Genomic DNA, 12,069 nt, shown 5'->3' with positions numbered 1-12,069 from the left:
GACAACAATAAGCAGGGAGGAAAATGATTTATGTAAAAAACAGAACATAATATCACAGAAACTAACATATGACATGGAGATAAAGAATATACAGCAAGGTTGGATTGTATTCAGATACTTAAGTTAAACAAACTGACCTGTACTTACTGCACATCACAGAAGTCAAGACATCAATTTTCAGCAGATGTCTTACTCCCAGACATTTTGCCAACCCCACTTTTTACAAGTTTCCTTTTTCATAATGTTTTCAACTTAAAAACCCCCAAACACTCACCCTTTCTCCAAGTCAATAAATAGACAAGAAGAGAAATAAATTCAGATGTCCTTAAACAACATCAGGTGTGCTATGAGTGAAATATAACAGGCTGAAGTGTCTGGAGGTTCAGCTTACAACCACCAGCACAACATTCATGACAATATTCATGAAAAATAGTAAGACCTTGGCTGTAAAAATAGCTATAGCAAAAGTCTGAGTAACTAAGGGATTGCCTTTAGGTGTTAGAGATCTGTTTAAGAGTATAAATGGATCCTGATGCAAACAGCATGGCAACTGATCTCCAGTGTCTACATGCACCAGTCATTCAAACCACTACCCTATTCATGTGGTGTACAAGAGCCTCAACCTCAAGGCCAAGTGTTAGTTTACATATTTTGTTTATATGGTAAAGTGCTAAAAGGAACATGTTCCTAGTCTATAAAAGAAAAATACTGCTAAATGGAAATGTAGCCTTTAAAAGTCAAAAGGCTTGCATCATCCACATTCCACTGAAATACTGTTTCTGTGGAAAAAGAAAAAGATCTCAACCTCAGTTCCTTTAACACACACCCCCTTATAGCCAGTTGAGGAATGTAAATTATTTCCTTTGAGGTTATTTGGTAAAAGGAGGATGCAGAGGTCACATTTTGTTGACTGAGGATTGTGTAAGTGCATTTGTAATAACTATTGAGCCTAGAGTCCTGAGAGTACCCAGAGAGGAACTTAAGTCACAACTGAAATGGAGTCAGTGACACTGTTCATTTCCAAACAGTTCTGGAGAACTACACCTTTACACAGTGAGAACTCGACCTAAGTTTGGAAAATAGCACTATTTGGAAAAAAAAATCCTTTGTAGCTCATTATATACTGTTTTACGTAAGTTGTACACAAATACAGCCACAGATTTGGTGCTCATACAGCCTAGTATTTGTTAAAACAGTTTATAGCAGATTCCCCCACCCTGGCAATAAAATTTTTAAAAGGAAATTTGGTTTGTGTTCTGACAAGAAGGTTGAATTAGGCAACAGTCTAATAATTCTGTATTACTGCAGAATGTTGTCAGGATTAATTCCCAAAACGTTTCACTTTTAAAAGCAATTGCATCTCAGTGAAACGTATACATAAAAGTTCTTCCCTACTACAGTGAATACAAAGTATGAACTCACTGTGCACTTGATTTGATTATCCTACTGCGTATTAAATAGTAATAGCTCTCATTTTGCTTCAGTACCACTGAACTACATTATTTTTAATAAAATGAAACATATTTCCCAGAACCATCAAAGGATAAATACCAATTACCTTGCTTCTCATCTACAGGACAAATACATTTTAAAAAAGTACTGTGCTGTACTGGAAGCATCCCTGCTTTACAGCCTGAACAATCACAGAGCTGAACTTATGACTTCAGAAAATTTCTAATACAACATTTGGCACTCTCCTTCAAACTTCAGACAGAAGACGAGCTTTTTCAGCCAGTTCTGTATAAATTTCCGCAACTATCACTCTCCTGATAGTAAATAGGGGGAGTTACCTTTTTTTTCCCTTTTTTTAAGAATAAACCTGAACATCCTAGAACCAGATACTAAACATGGCGAAAGGATGGAGTACAGTAGGCAAAGAAAATATGGTTATTAAAACCAGTTCTTAGGTGTAAACATATTCCACCCATGCTAGATTAAAATGTGATCTTGATGTTTGGCTTGAAGCAGCAATCTTGTATGATTTGAATTAAAAAGACCAAAACCAAATACAACCAACTTCAGCCTTATTTGCATTCAGCTCTATTAAGAAGTCTGTGTATTAACATATTTGGCAGGTTGTCAGCCAGTTTGCTAGAGGTTGTCAGCCAGTTTGCTAGACTGCAAATCTAATGAGTCATTTGCATCACTTTGTAAACACAGGATTTTAGTCTACTTGCCAACACTACTACACTACCTCCAAAAATACCCCAACCAAAACCAAACCAAAAAAAAACCCCAACAAGACACACACACAGAGAAAGATCCTCCAAAACCAAACAAAAAATCCTAGCAGAAGTGGCTTCTAACAAGAGGTTTAATCAAGGCAATCTAATCCATGGGAAGCAAGTTATCTAAGGCACGGTCTGCTCCATGCCACACCCTCGTTACTCCAAAAATGCAGGAACAACCTTTCCTGTCTGCCTATGTCTCTCTCATTCACAAGGGAAGGAAGCTGAGCCCAGGTACAAAGAAGGGTGTGCAGCAGCCAGAGGATGCAGAGGCACAGGGATATACATAAGATTTCTTTTACACAGAAACAGCCATTGGTTTGCATCTGCTTATCTCAAACAGTGTCCATCTTATGCAAATAATGACTTTAAAAGCGGAGGTCACACTCAGCTTTCAAGAATAAAAAGATACTAAGGAAGATGGGACCACATTCAGCCAGCAAATTCCTAACACATTTACAAAAAGAAATCTCTAAACTCCTTCAGAGAAAAATTATTCTTGAATGCTGGTGCTGTGTGTGTAAACCCAAGCTTATTTAAATCTCAGAATCGGTTACACAGTCGGTCTGATCTGTATGTTGGTTAACTTGGGCAATTTCAGGATAACACCACTGACATTCCTTTTCAGGTAAGTACCAAATATAAAAAATGCAATTAACAGGAACAGTATCAAATAAATGAACTCACTTGTCATCTTCATTGGAAAGTCCACAGCTCTCCAGTCTTGAAAGGGCTAAACGAAAAAATTGCTCTAGAAGGCAAATATAAAGAAGATTAATGAAAACATTCAGTATTTGCCGATACAAAAATAAGCATGTCACCCTGACTACAGTATTTTCATACATATTAGTTTTACATTCACTGTGCATAAGAAACTCAACATAAGAATACTTGGAATTTAGGGCCACAGGTCAGTCAATGATGCCAAAGAAATTCAGGTTTATCAGAGCTCCTCTCTTAGTTCATCCTGCCCCAGTACTTCCCTGTTGGAAAATATCACGGGATTTGTATAAAAAATAAATCCTAGTTACAGTAAGTAAGAATTGGAAGAATTTCCAAGACCTACATCCTCACTGACTTTGTTTTTTCTTCCATCCACCTTCAGATGAAACAGAAGCAGCCCTGACCCAAGAGGGGTCATACATGCAGGGACAGTAAAAGCATTACCTATCGTGGAAGACAACATCAAACCAGCCTGCGCTCACTGGCAAAGCTGGGCAGAGGCATCTTCCCAGCCCTCCCTTGGTGGGCAGGCTCCTGACGGACATTCAATTTGCCTCTGAGAGGAAGCCTCAACTCTTTCCCAAATGTGCTAAACCCAGAGGTGCAGGACAAATTGCACCATCCCTGTTACGCTGATGCAGGCCAAATCAAGAATCTAAAGCCGAGACCCACAGGGTACTTGGAAGGTGCACTATTCAGTGTTAAAAACTTGAGACTTCTTGTGCACCTTTTCGCTGGCAGAGCATGGGAAACTGAAAAGTCCTCGACTTAGGGTAAGCACTACTTAGCAACAAGTAAAACATCCATGTGCTAGCAACACTATTCTCATGCTGAATCCAAAACACAGCACTGTACCACGTACTAAGAAGACAATTAACTCCATTCCAACCAAAACCAGGACAGTAAAAGGAAAATTTCACTGACGTAACTACCCCAACCTGAGGACTTCTGCCTCAGTAGGACACTGCATCCAGGTCATCTTAGAGGTGTTGAATGAAGCCCATCACACTGACCCAGTTAATATCTGACCTAACAAATCACTAGCTAAATATCTTTAGCACTCCAGCCCACATACAAACAAAAGGAAGCTGAATAAGGTTCACTCTTCCTCACTCCCACCTTTTTGGAGCTGAGAGGGGCAATCCCAAAACCGTGGTTTTTTGTTAGAAACAGAAAGGTGTCAGGTCAGAGGGACTAAACGAAACCATTAAGTCACTGCTAGACACCCCCAAAAGAATTGGCATCAGTGAACAGGAAAGACCAGGGCCAAATCTGGGGGGCTTACAAGACTTTCAGGAATTTCTATTTAAAAACAAGGTACATGGGAAACACTAACCTGCTCTCTTTATTCCATAAGGTAGTTCGAACTTATCGCTCCCTTGGAACTCTGCCACCCTGATAAAATCATTAGCACACAGGAATGGGTATATTTTGTCAACACTGAAAAAGAAAGAAGTTTCAAAAATCCACATGATGCATCTGCATAAGCAAATAATTCATGCAATTGCTTCATAAAAAGCTTTCTTTATCCTACCATTGTAATTTTTATCCTGTTATCAGCATCCATTTTTAAAAGAAGGAAATCCATGAACACAGGGAAAGCAAGTAGATGACAGAAAAGGGGAAGATCTTAGAAAATGTGCGTAAAGAGATAAAAAGATTTGTCTGCTAGTGTAAGTTATATAGAGTGATTAAAATTGTCATCAAAATTGTGTGACTGAAAGCACACCATTAGACCATATATTCAAGAGAATATATAACCCAGGAAGACAATGAGTAACTTCAGTTTGAAAAGTACATAACAGAGGCAAAGCAAGGAAAATTAAGAGTTAGTATTGGATATGGCAATTTAATAAGTAAGAATGGGATTTGAAACAAGGTGTTTTAATTTGAAAATACCATCTCCTGATTCGAGATGCACTCCCATTCCTAACGATGGCTGTGTTGACATTAATAAGTAGTTTGGGGCAACATGGGTATAATCCATATAGCAAAAAAGTATGGAGTTCTCATGTCCATATTACATGCATATTAAGTATTTTTTATTCTGGACTAATTCTGATATGGTCCCACGGATTGAACACTCCTTAGCAGCTGCAACACATCAGACATGGTCCTGTGGTGCATCTTCTGGTTTAACCACATATGTGAAAGGGAGTCCAGTGCACACATGCCAGGGCCACCCTGGGATGAGAAGCATGACACGAGGGGATCACAAGGAGGTTTGCCTCAAAAGCACATTCTTCCCACAAACCAGAACACGAAGGCATGATGCCTTATAAGCATCAAGATAAAAATAATGGGTCACTTCTTTCTTCAAAAGACAGGAACCACAGAAAAGGAATATCTCATAGCAGGGAAGTGACTCTTATTACCTTATCTGCCCAGTCTAGGCAAATGAATGAACAGTAGACACAAACGTCACATGCTACCATGCCCTTGGCTTCACCTTTGAATTAACTAAGCACACACTCACTGCACTGGTTGACTTTGTAGTGATCCTGCACACTAGGTCTTACATTAAAATGTTAACACAAAAATATACAGTCATGAGAAAACCTAGTGTTAATCATAAAAAACCCCACCCACCACAGACTTGTTTTTCCATGAAGAACATTAACAGCTGTTAAGAAAACCTTCGCTCTCAGTTTCACAAACCAAGTATTTTCTTCTTCTTCTTTACAATCTACATATTCAGAAGACACTAACAATAAAAAGGAAAAAAAAAAAACAAACTACAAAACACCACAGCCCACACACCAAGAACTGGGCCAGAGGTTAACTAAGCAAGACCAACTAACTTCGAGACATGATGCACTAAACACTCATACTAAATTTAGTAACTTGCCTTACTGTTCAGAAGCAGCTGGTAACCTTAGACATAATAAATAATTTACCTACTGCAAAGAGATTCTTAATTCTAGCTCTTCTAGCTCTGATTCCTTTCCAACAAATAATTCTGCAAGGTTAGGAATCCTTTCAACCTCCCCAGGCTATTACCAAAGTGCACAGAACAGATCTTCAGCTCATGCAAATTGTCTCAGTAAAGGAGCTACAGAAATGTACGAAAGACTTTCCCCTTCTTGCTGAGCACCTCTGAGTTCATTTCTGCACCCTTGCTGAGCACCAGTTATCCTGCTGTGCCCAACATACAGACAGCCTGGGCACAATCTGTGGCTGAGGGGAACTCGGATCACCCCCCTGGACCAAAACTCAAAGACTACAAGTCTGCTTTGGGTAGCACAAATTTTACACCCTTCCGTGTTCTTTAAAAAGAAACAACGGTACTCGTGATAGACACATTTTCTTGTACACAAAAAGTACCAGGGGAAAAAGAAAAGCCATGGTGTCCTTGTGCAGAGCTTTAAGACTTCTTCAGCCAGGTCTTGGTCTAAACGTCTTACCAAGCTTTCTCAGGGCATTACTCAATGTTTGCTCCAAAACATGTAAATAGCCCAATCAGCACAGCCTTTCCTTCCACCCCCAGTTCCCACAGAAGACTCACCCCAGTAAAGATTCAAATGCTGGTTTCAGGAGACAAGTGTCCAGCGCGCTCCTTCTCTCCACAGCTGTAGGTGGCAGCCTGCAAAAGAAGAATTTCAAAGAAATAGTAAGAACAGGAATGGGTTGCAGAAACAAGGAAGGGAAACTTGGACAAACTAAAGTAGTAAAAGCTGATTACTGAGCTAATGTCACACCAAATTTTCATGACTCCCTCTGCCTGTGTTGTAAAGACGGAACTTTATCATTGCAGCACAACTACTTTTACTAGTAAAGGCTTTTATCTCACAGTGCTGTTCCAACGGGTCTGTAACCTCCCTTGCTCAGCAAGTATCAAAGCAGGCATAACCAGAGCAGAGAACTCAGGCCCACCTCCAGAGAAGCAGGACACATGGGCTGAATCACCCTTGCAGCCATACAAGATGGCATCCCCAGCACTCCTCAGAGAAGAGATGGAGTCTTGTATGGAGAGGGAAACAGACAGCACTACATAGGGTACTTTAAGGAAAATGAGATTCTTTGGGGATAAGTCATTCCTCTCATAAGAAGGCTAAGACTTACACGCCTAAGCACATTCCTGCCTTGGTGATTTAGCCCAATTAATCACAAATATGAAGCCCAGAAGGGAAGGTAAAGTTCAGTGTGAGCAACGTGTGCATCTGGGCTGCATTAAGAACAGAAGGATGAAACCATCACATTAGAACCATAAGCCAAACAGACCATTAAGGTTAGTTGCTTCTGGTAACCTCAAGTTGTCATGTGAATACTGACACTGAGAAAGCACCCTGTGAAATCTATCAGCTCTCGCCACCTTGCTGCTTCCCAGCATCAGCCTCACAGATGGCATTTTGCAGCATGGCTTCAGAGAGAACAGATGACTGCTTTTAAGCTTTAACATAGGTGCTCATTAGTCTCACAAAGCTAACTGCAGGAATTCACTAGCACAAGATCTGCTTATACAGGCACTTGCACGTCGCAAGTAAAACACACCTCTGATTTAATAAATTTTAAGCACAAAAGTTGCCCTCTTAGCTCTGCTGATTTTGTTCAGGTATAATTCAGAACTGCAAAAATTTGGAAAGTGTAAACCAATGTCCTTCCAACAATTCACTGTTTGTTACAGACAGTCATTGGAAGTGGTCATTAATATTAAACAAACACTGGAAACATGACGTAAGACAAATTTCTTTCTGACAGACATGTTACCATTGTGTTCATAACAGAAACAGCCACCGGACACAGTTGTACAATAACCAACTGAACAGGGAGTCTATGGACAAAGGCTACAGATTTTAGCCTCAACCCCTCCCACCTGCCCAAAAACCAACCAAAAATAAAACCCACAAAAATACTCAACTGCTGAACTTACTGGGTAACTCCACTAGTCTCATAGGAAGGAGAAGCCCCCACAGAGGAAGTCTGTCCATAAAAGCTAATCCTGCAAAAAGGGAAATTTCATAACAGTGTGGTTTGCTGTGAACAGAAACCACGAATAGAAAACTATTTGTATCAACTGTATGCTATAAACAAGATAAAAGGAGGCATATCAATCACTACTTTTAAAAGCTATCACTATTATCTTCATAACACTCTGGTCAGTCCTGGTCACAGCTGTGTAAATGCCAGTGGAAACTTGACTTCTTCAAATAAGTGCCCTGAATTTTAGGTCCCAAGCCACTTGTTCCGTGAGCCTGGAGACAGTGAAGGCTCACTGCCCACAAGGGTTGCCACTGGGCCTCAACAAATTTCAGCTCTGCAAAAGGTGCCCACCGCACCTGCAGTTATTCCCATGAGCGGAGAAGGCCTCTCCCACGTCACTTATCAGACACTTAAAGAACAAACTAACACTAAACACGCTTGGGGTACAGGGAGATATGGACACATGACACACAGAGATAAGGTATCTCCTCACCTGAACACCCGTTTTCATGAACCTCAGAGGGGCTCCCTATCTGTGAGGTCCTGACCTCTCCATACAATCAGGCTCAAATTGATCACTAGGTTTAAAAGTGACACAAGGGGAGACAGGACAGAATGATCATATTGATTCCCTTACAGTACAAAAAAACCCCAGGCACAGAACAAACACACAGAGACAGAGTAGTAATGACTTCTGTTGATCACTGGTAAACAGTTAAAGAGCAACACAGCAACTCACAGCCACATCTCTCATACAGCCATGAGGTATCTGAACAAAACATCACCATACCAGTAGAGGTTATTTCTCCACAGATTTCCATGCAGTATACCATACATAACAGCAGCAGCCAGGATAAAAAACAGAAGAATTCGTTTCATGACTGGCAGACCTGAAATGCAAAAAAAACAAAACAAGAAATTTTAACCCAAGATAAGCTATTACATGAACTTTTCTAAAGCATCTGGAAAACTACAAAAGGAAGGTATTATTATTACAGCCATTCTCCACCACCACAGATCTGACTGGAGATCACTTCACTTTGACTTTTGACACACCACAGACAGGAGCTGAATGCTGCTTTGCACCTACCACATGTGGCCACAGTGCACAGAAGCTCTGAGAGGGGTTCCCTCCAGGTTCTCTCTGAAGACAGGGGAGGAAGATGGGCTCCTCCAGAAGCATGTCAAGAGTAGAAACTCCTTTCTGTTCACTAGCAGCCCAACCAAACTAGACTCTTGGGTCAGCAGCTGGCCTTTATAGGCACCTACGCTTCTCCCCCTTCTTGTGCCACATGCTATCAGTTTCCATAATTACACAGCTAAACAAGCACTGGCACTCTCCAGGAGGCAGATAGGCTGATGAAACAGAACAGGGCACGAGCTGCCACAAATTTCTATTGGCTTTTTTAGGATGACTGAATGTTCTTGAAGTCCAGTTTTGACATTTAAAATTGCATTGAAGTTACTTGCTTACACCTGCACAGCCTCCAGCTCCTGACATACGCCAAACTTCATTGCTCAAGTGACAGAAAAATGTTATTTTCAAACATTGCTAAGTGAGGAAGAAAAGTTAGGATCCCATCAGTTAAACTTACTAAGTTATGGAAAAATATCAGCAAAAGTGTTCATTTCTCAAACAGAGCTTGCACCGCATTGCACAGTCTGGTAAAAAAACAACAACAGAGAAATATCAGAAATGCATGCATCTGGCAAGACATACCGAGGGAAAATCAAGTTCTGTATTGCTCACATCTAGACAGTGAGCTGCCTTTTCAGTAGCTATGAATGAACTGTTGTTGGTCAATCTCATGAAAGTCCAAAATTGCCATTCTGGGCACAAGTTACTGGGGAAATTTACTTGACAGCTATGGCCTTGCACTATTTTCACTCCTTCCCCATCATGGTAAGCAGGTTCAAACCACACAATGCATATACACCTACCTGCCTATCTGCATTTTAAAGGGAACATAACAAACAGCTGTCCAGTAAAATAAGTCATATCCAAACATACTGCTGCATTTTCCAGAGCAAAACATCTGCCTTTATGGCTCATTCTTTTGACTTTTTTTTTTTTTAATTTTTCTTCTTTTTAACTCTATTTTGCTTTTTAGAGTATTTAGAGTTGCTGCTATTTTAAACAGCCCCAAGGCAATAAAACTAAAGGTGGATATAGTTCAAGTGATTTATAGCAATATGCTGTATGCTAGTAATATCTTGATATCCCACCTGAAAGGCCAAGAAACTGCTGGAGAGCTTTTTTGTTATTAGACACTGAAAAGCAAATTACTGCCACTCATGTATCTTTATCCCTGAGGAAATACCTAACAGTGAACTATTTGTTACATTTACTTGAGTGTAAGAACCCACCACTTCTTTATTCTTTTACCACCCATATTCTTCACCAGGCTTTAGCAGGAGAGTCAGAGATACCAGTAACAAAGCCATGCAACAAACAAGACAGAATCTAGCAAGCTTAAGTATGTTCTCCAGGCTATCCTACTCTGTTCTAGACAAAATACTCATAGGTTGCAGCTGTTGCAACTTCAACTTTTCAGGCCTCCTTGGGAATTAGCATTGCTTCCCTTCAGCTCCAACTCCCCTGATGCTTCTTGAAGGGTCACTGCAAATTTGTCTTGACAGTCACTTTCAACTTTTAGCACAATCTCTTTGTTTTAGCAATAATTCTGTAAGAATCATTCCCTAAAAGTGCAATAACATTACAAGAAAACTCACCTACTGGGTTCAGTCAAGTGTCATTAACAGCAATCGGCTCATAATCCTGAGTGCCATCACACAGCACGTACAGGACAACTGAGGGATCAAGCCCAGCCTGCACAGGTTTAGGAAAGGCAGGTCCTGCTTGACCAACCTGATCTCCTTGTATAACAGAGTATCCTGCATGAAGGATGAGGGAAAGGCTGTGTATGCTGTCTACCTAGACCTTTGTAAAGCTCAGACATCATTTCCTACAGCACTCTCTTAGAGAAACTGGCTGTTCATGGCTCGGATGGGTGTGCTCTCCACTGGATTAAAAGCTGGCTGGCTGGCCAAGCCCAAGTAGAGGTGGTGGAGTTACATCCAACTGGCAGCCAGTCACTAGTGGGGTTCCCCAGGGCTCAGTGTTAGGACCAGTCCTGTCTAATATCTTTAAAAGCAGGATATAGTCTGGACAAGGAGATAGGGTGCACTGTCACTCTGCAGACAATACAGAGTTGGGTGGGAGTGTTGATGTGCTGGAGGATAGGAGGGCTCTGCAGAAGCATCTGGACAGATCAGAAGGATGGGCCAAGGCCAACGCTATAAGGTTCAACAGGGCCAAGTGTCAGGTCCTGTCCTTGGCTCACAACAACTCCCATGCAGTGCTACAGGCTTGGGGCAGTTGCTGGAAAACTGCCTGATGGAAAAGGCCCTGGAGGTGCTGTTTGACAGCAGCTGAACATGAGTCGTCAGTGTGCTCAGGGGGCCAAGACCACCAGTATTATCCTGTCTTGGATCACAAACAGTGTGGCCAGCAGGACCAGGGAAGCTGGTTGTCCCTCTGTACTCAGCACTGGTGAGGCCACATCTTGAATGGAGGAGAATAAAGACACTGAGGTGCCAGAGCACATCCAGAGAAAGGCAAAGCTGCTGAAGAGTTTGGAGAAGAGGCTCAGTGGGGACCTTATTGCTGTCCCCAGCTATTTCAATGGGGGGGTGTGGTGAGATGGGAGTCTGTCTCTTCTCCCAGGCAACAAGTCAAAGGATAATAGGAAATGGCCCCGAGTTGTGCCAGAGGAGGTTTAGATTGGATATTAGGAAAAATATTTTCACTGAAAGAGCTGTTAATTATTGGAACAGGCTACCCAGGGAAGTGGCTGAGTCACCATCTCTGGAGGTATTTAAAAGTCATGTAGATGTGGCCCTTAGGAACATGGTTGACAGGTAGATGTGGCAGTGCTGGGCTAATGTTTGGACTCCCTGATCTTAAAGATCTTTCCCAACCCGTGTGATTCTATTATTTACTGCACTTTAGTTTTTTTCCTTTCACTGTCAGTATCTTTACCACCTCCTGCTTTGCAAAGGTTTGCCAAAACATCCCACTAAAGTGAAAATCAACTGTTTACTTTTTACTCCCTAATTCAATCAACACAAACTTCAGTTAAACAGAACATAACAAAGTAGCTCTTCAGATAAAGTTGCTAAATTAACAACTGATTAA

General features: G+C 41.2%; 1 protein-coding gene across 9 annotated transcripts in view; it reads right to left on the bottom strand.

Moving 5' to 3' along the window:
* The window catches only part of ST3GAL6 (ST3 beta-galactoside alpha-2,3-sialyltransferase 6), a 57,645-nt gene that overhangs the window by 29,005 nt on the left and 16,571 nt on the right, over window positions 1-12,069 (bottom strand). For 5 of the 9 annotated variants that reach the window (XM_032678986.1, XM_032678993.1, XM_032678991.1 and 2 more), the window contains exons 2-7: window positions 9,467-9,533; window positions 8,662-8,761; window positions 7,822-7,890; window positions 6,457-6,534; window positions 4,288-4,391; window positions 2,916-2,979 (exon numbers count right to left, since the gene is read on the bottom strand). In XM_032678986.1, the coding sequence (XP_032534877.1) occupies window positions 2,916-2,979; window positions 4,288-4,391; window positions 6,457-6,534; window positions 7,822-7,890; window positions 8,662-8,750 (404 nt within the window). In that variant the 5' untranslated portion in view covers window positions 8,751-8,761; window positions 9,467-9,533. The remainder of the gene's footprint in view (window positions 1-2,915; window positions 2,980-4,287; window positions 4,392-6,456; window positions 6,535-7,821; window positions 7,891-8,661; window positions 8,762-9,466; window positions 9,534-12,069) is intronic. The other 4 variants (XM_032678987.1, XM_032678995.1, XM_032678990.1 and 1 more) reach the window with 2 other exon arrangements.

The sequence above is a fragment of the Chiroxiphia lanceolata genome, chromosome 2 (genome assembly GCF_009829145.1).
Source record: "Chiroxiphia lanceolata isolate bChiLan1 chromosome 2, bChiLan1.pri, whole genome shotgun sequence".
Taxonomy (NCBI): Eukaryota; Metazoa; Chordata; class Aves; order Passeriformes; family Pipridae; genus Chiroxiphia; species Chiroxiphia lanceolata.
Note: the sequence above shows the minus strand (reverse complement) of the source record. Positions and strands in the feature narration are given on the sequence as shown.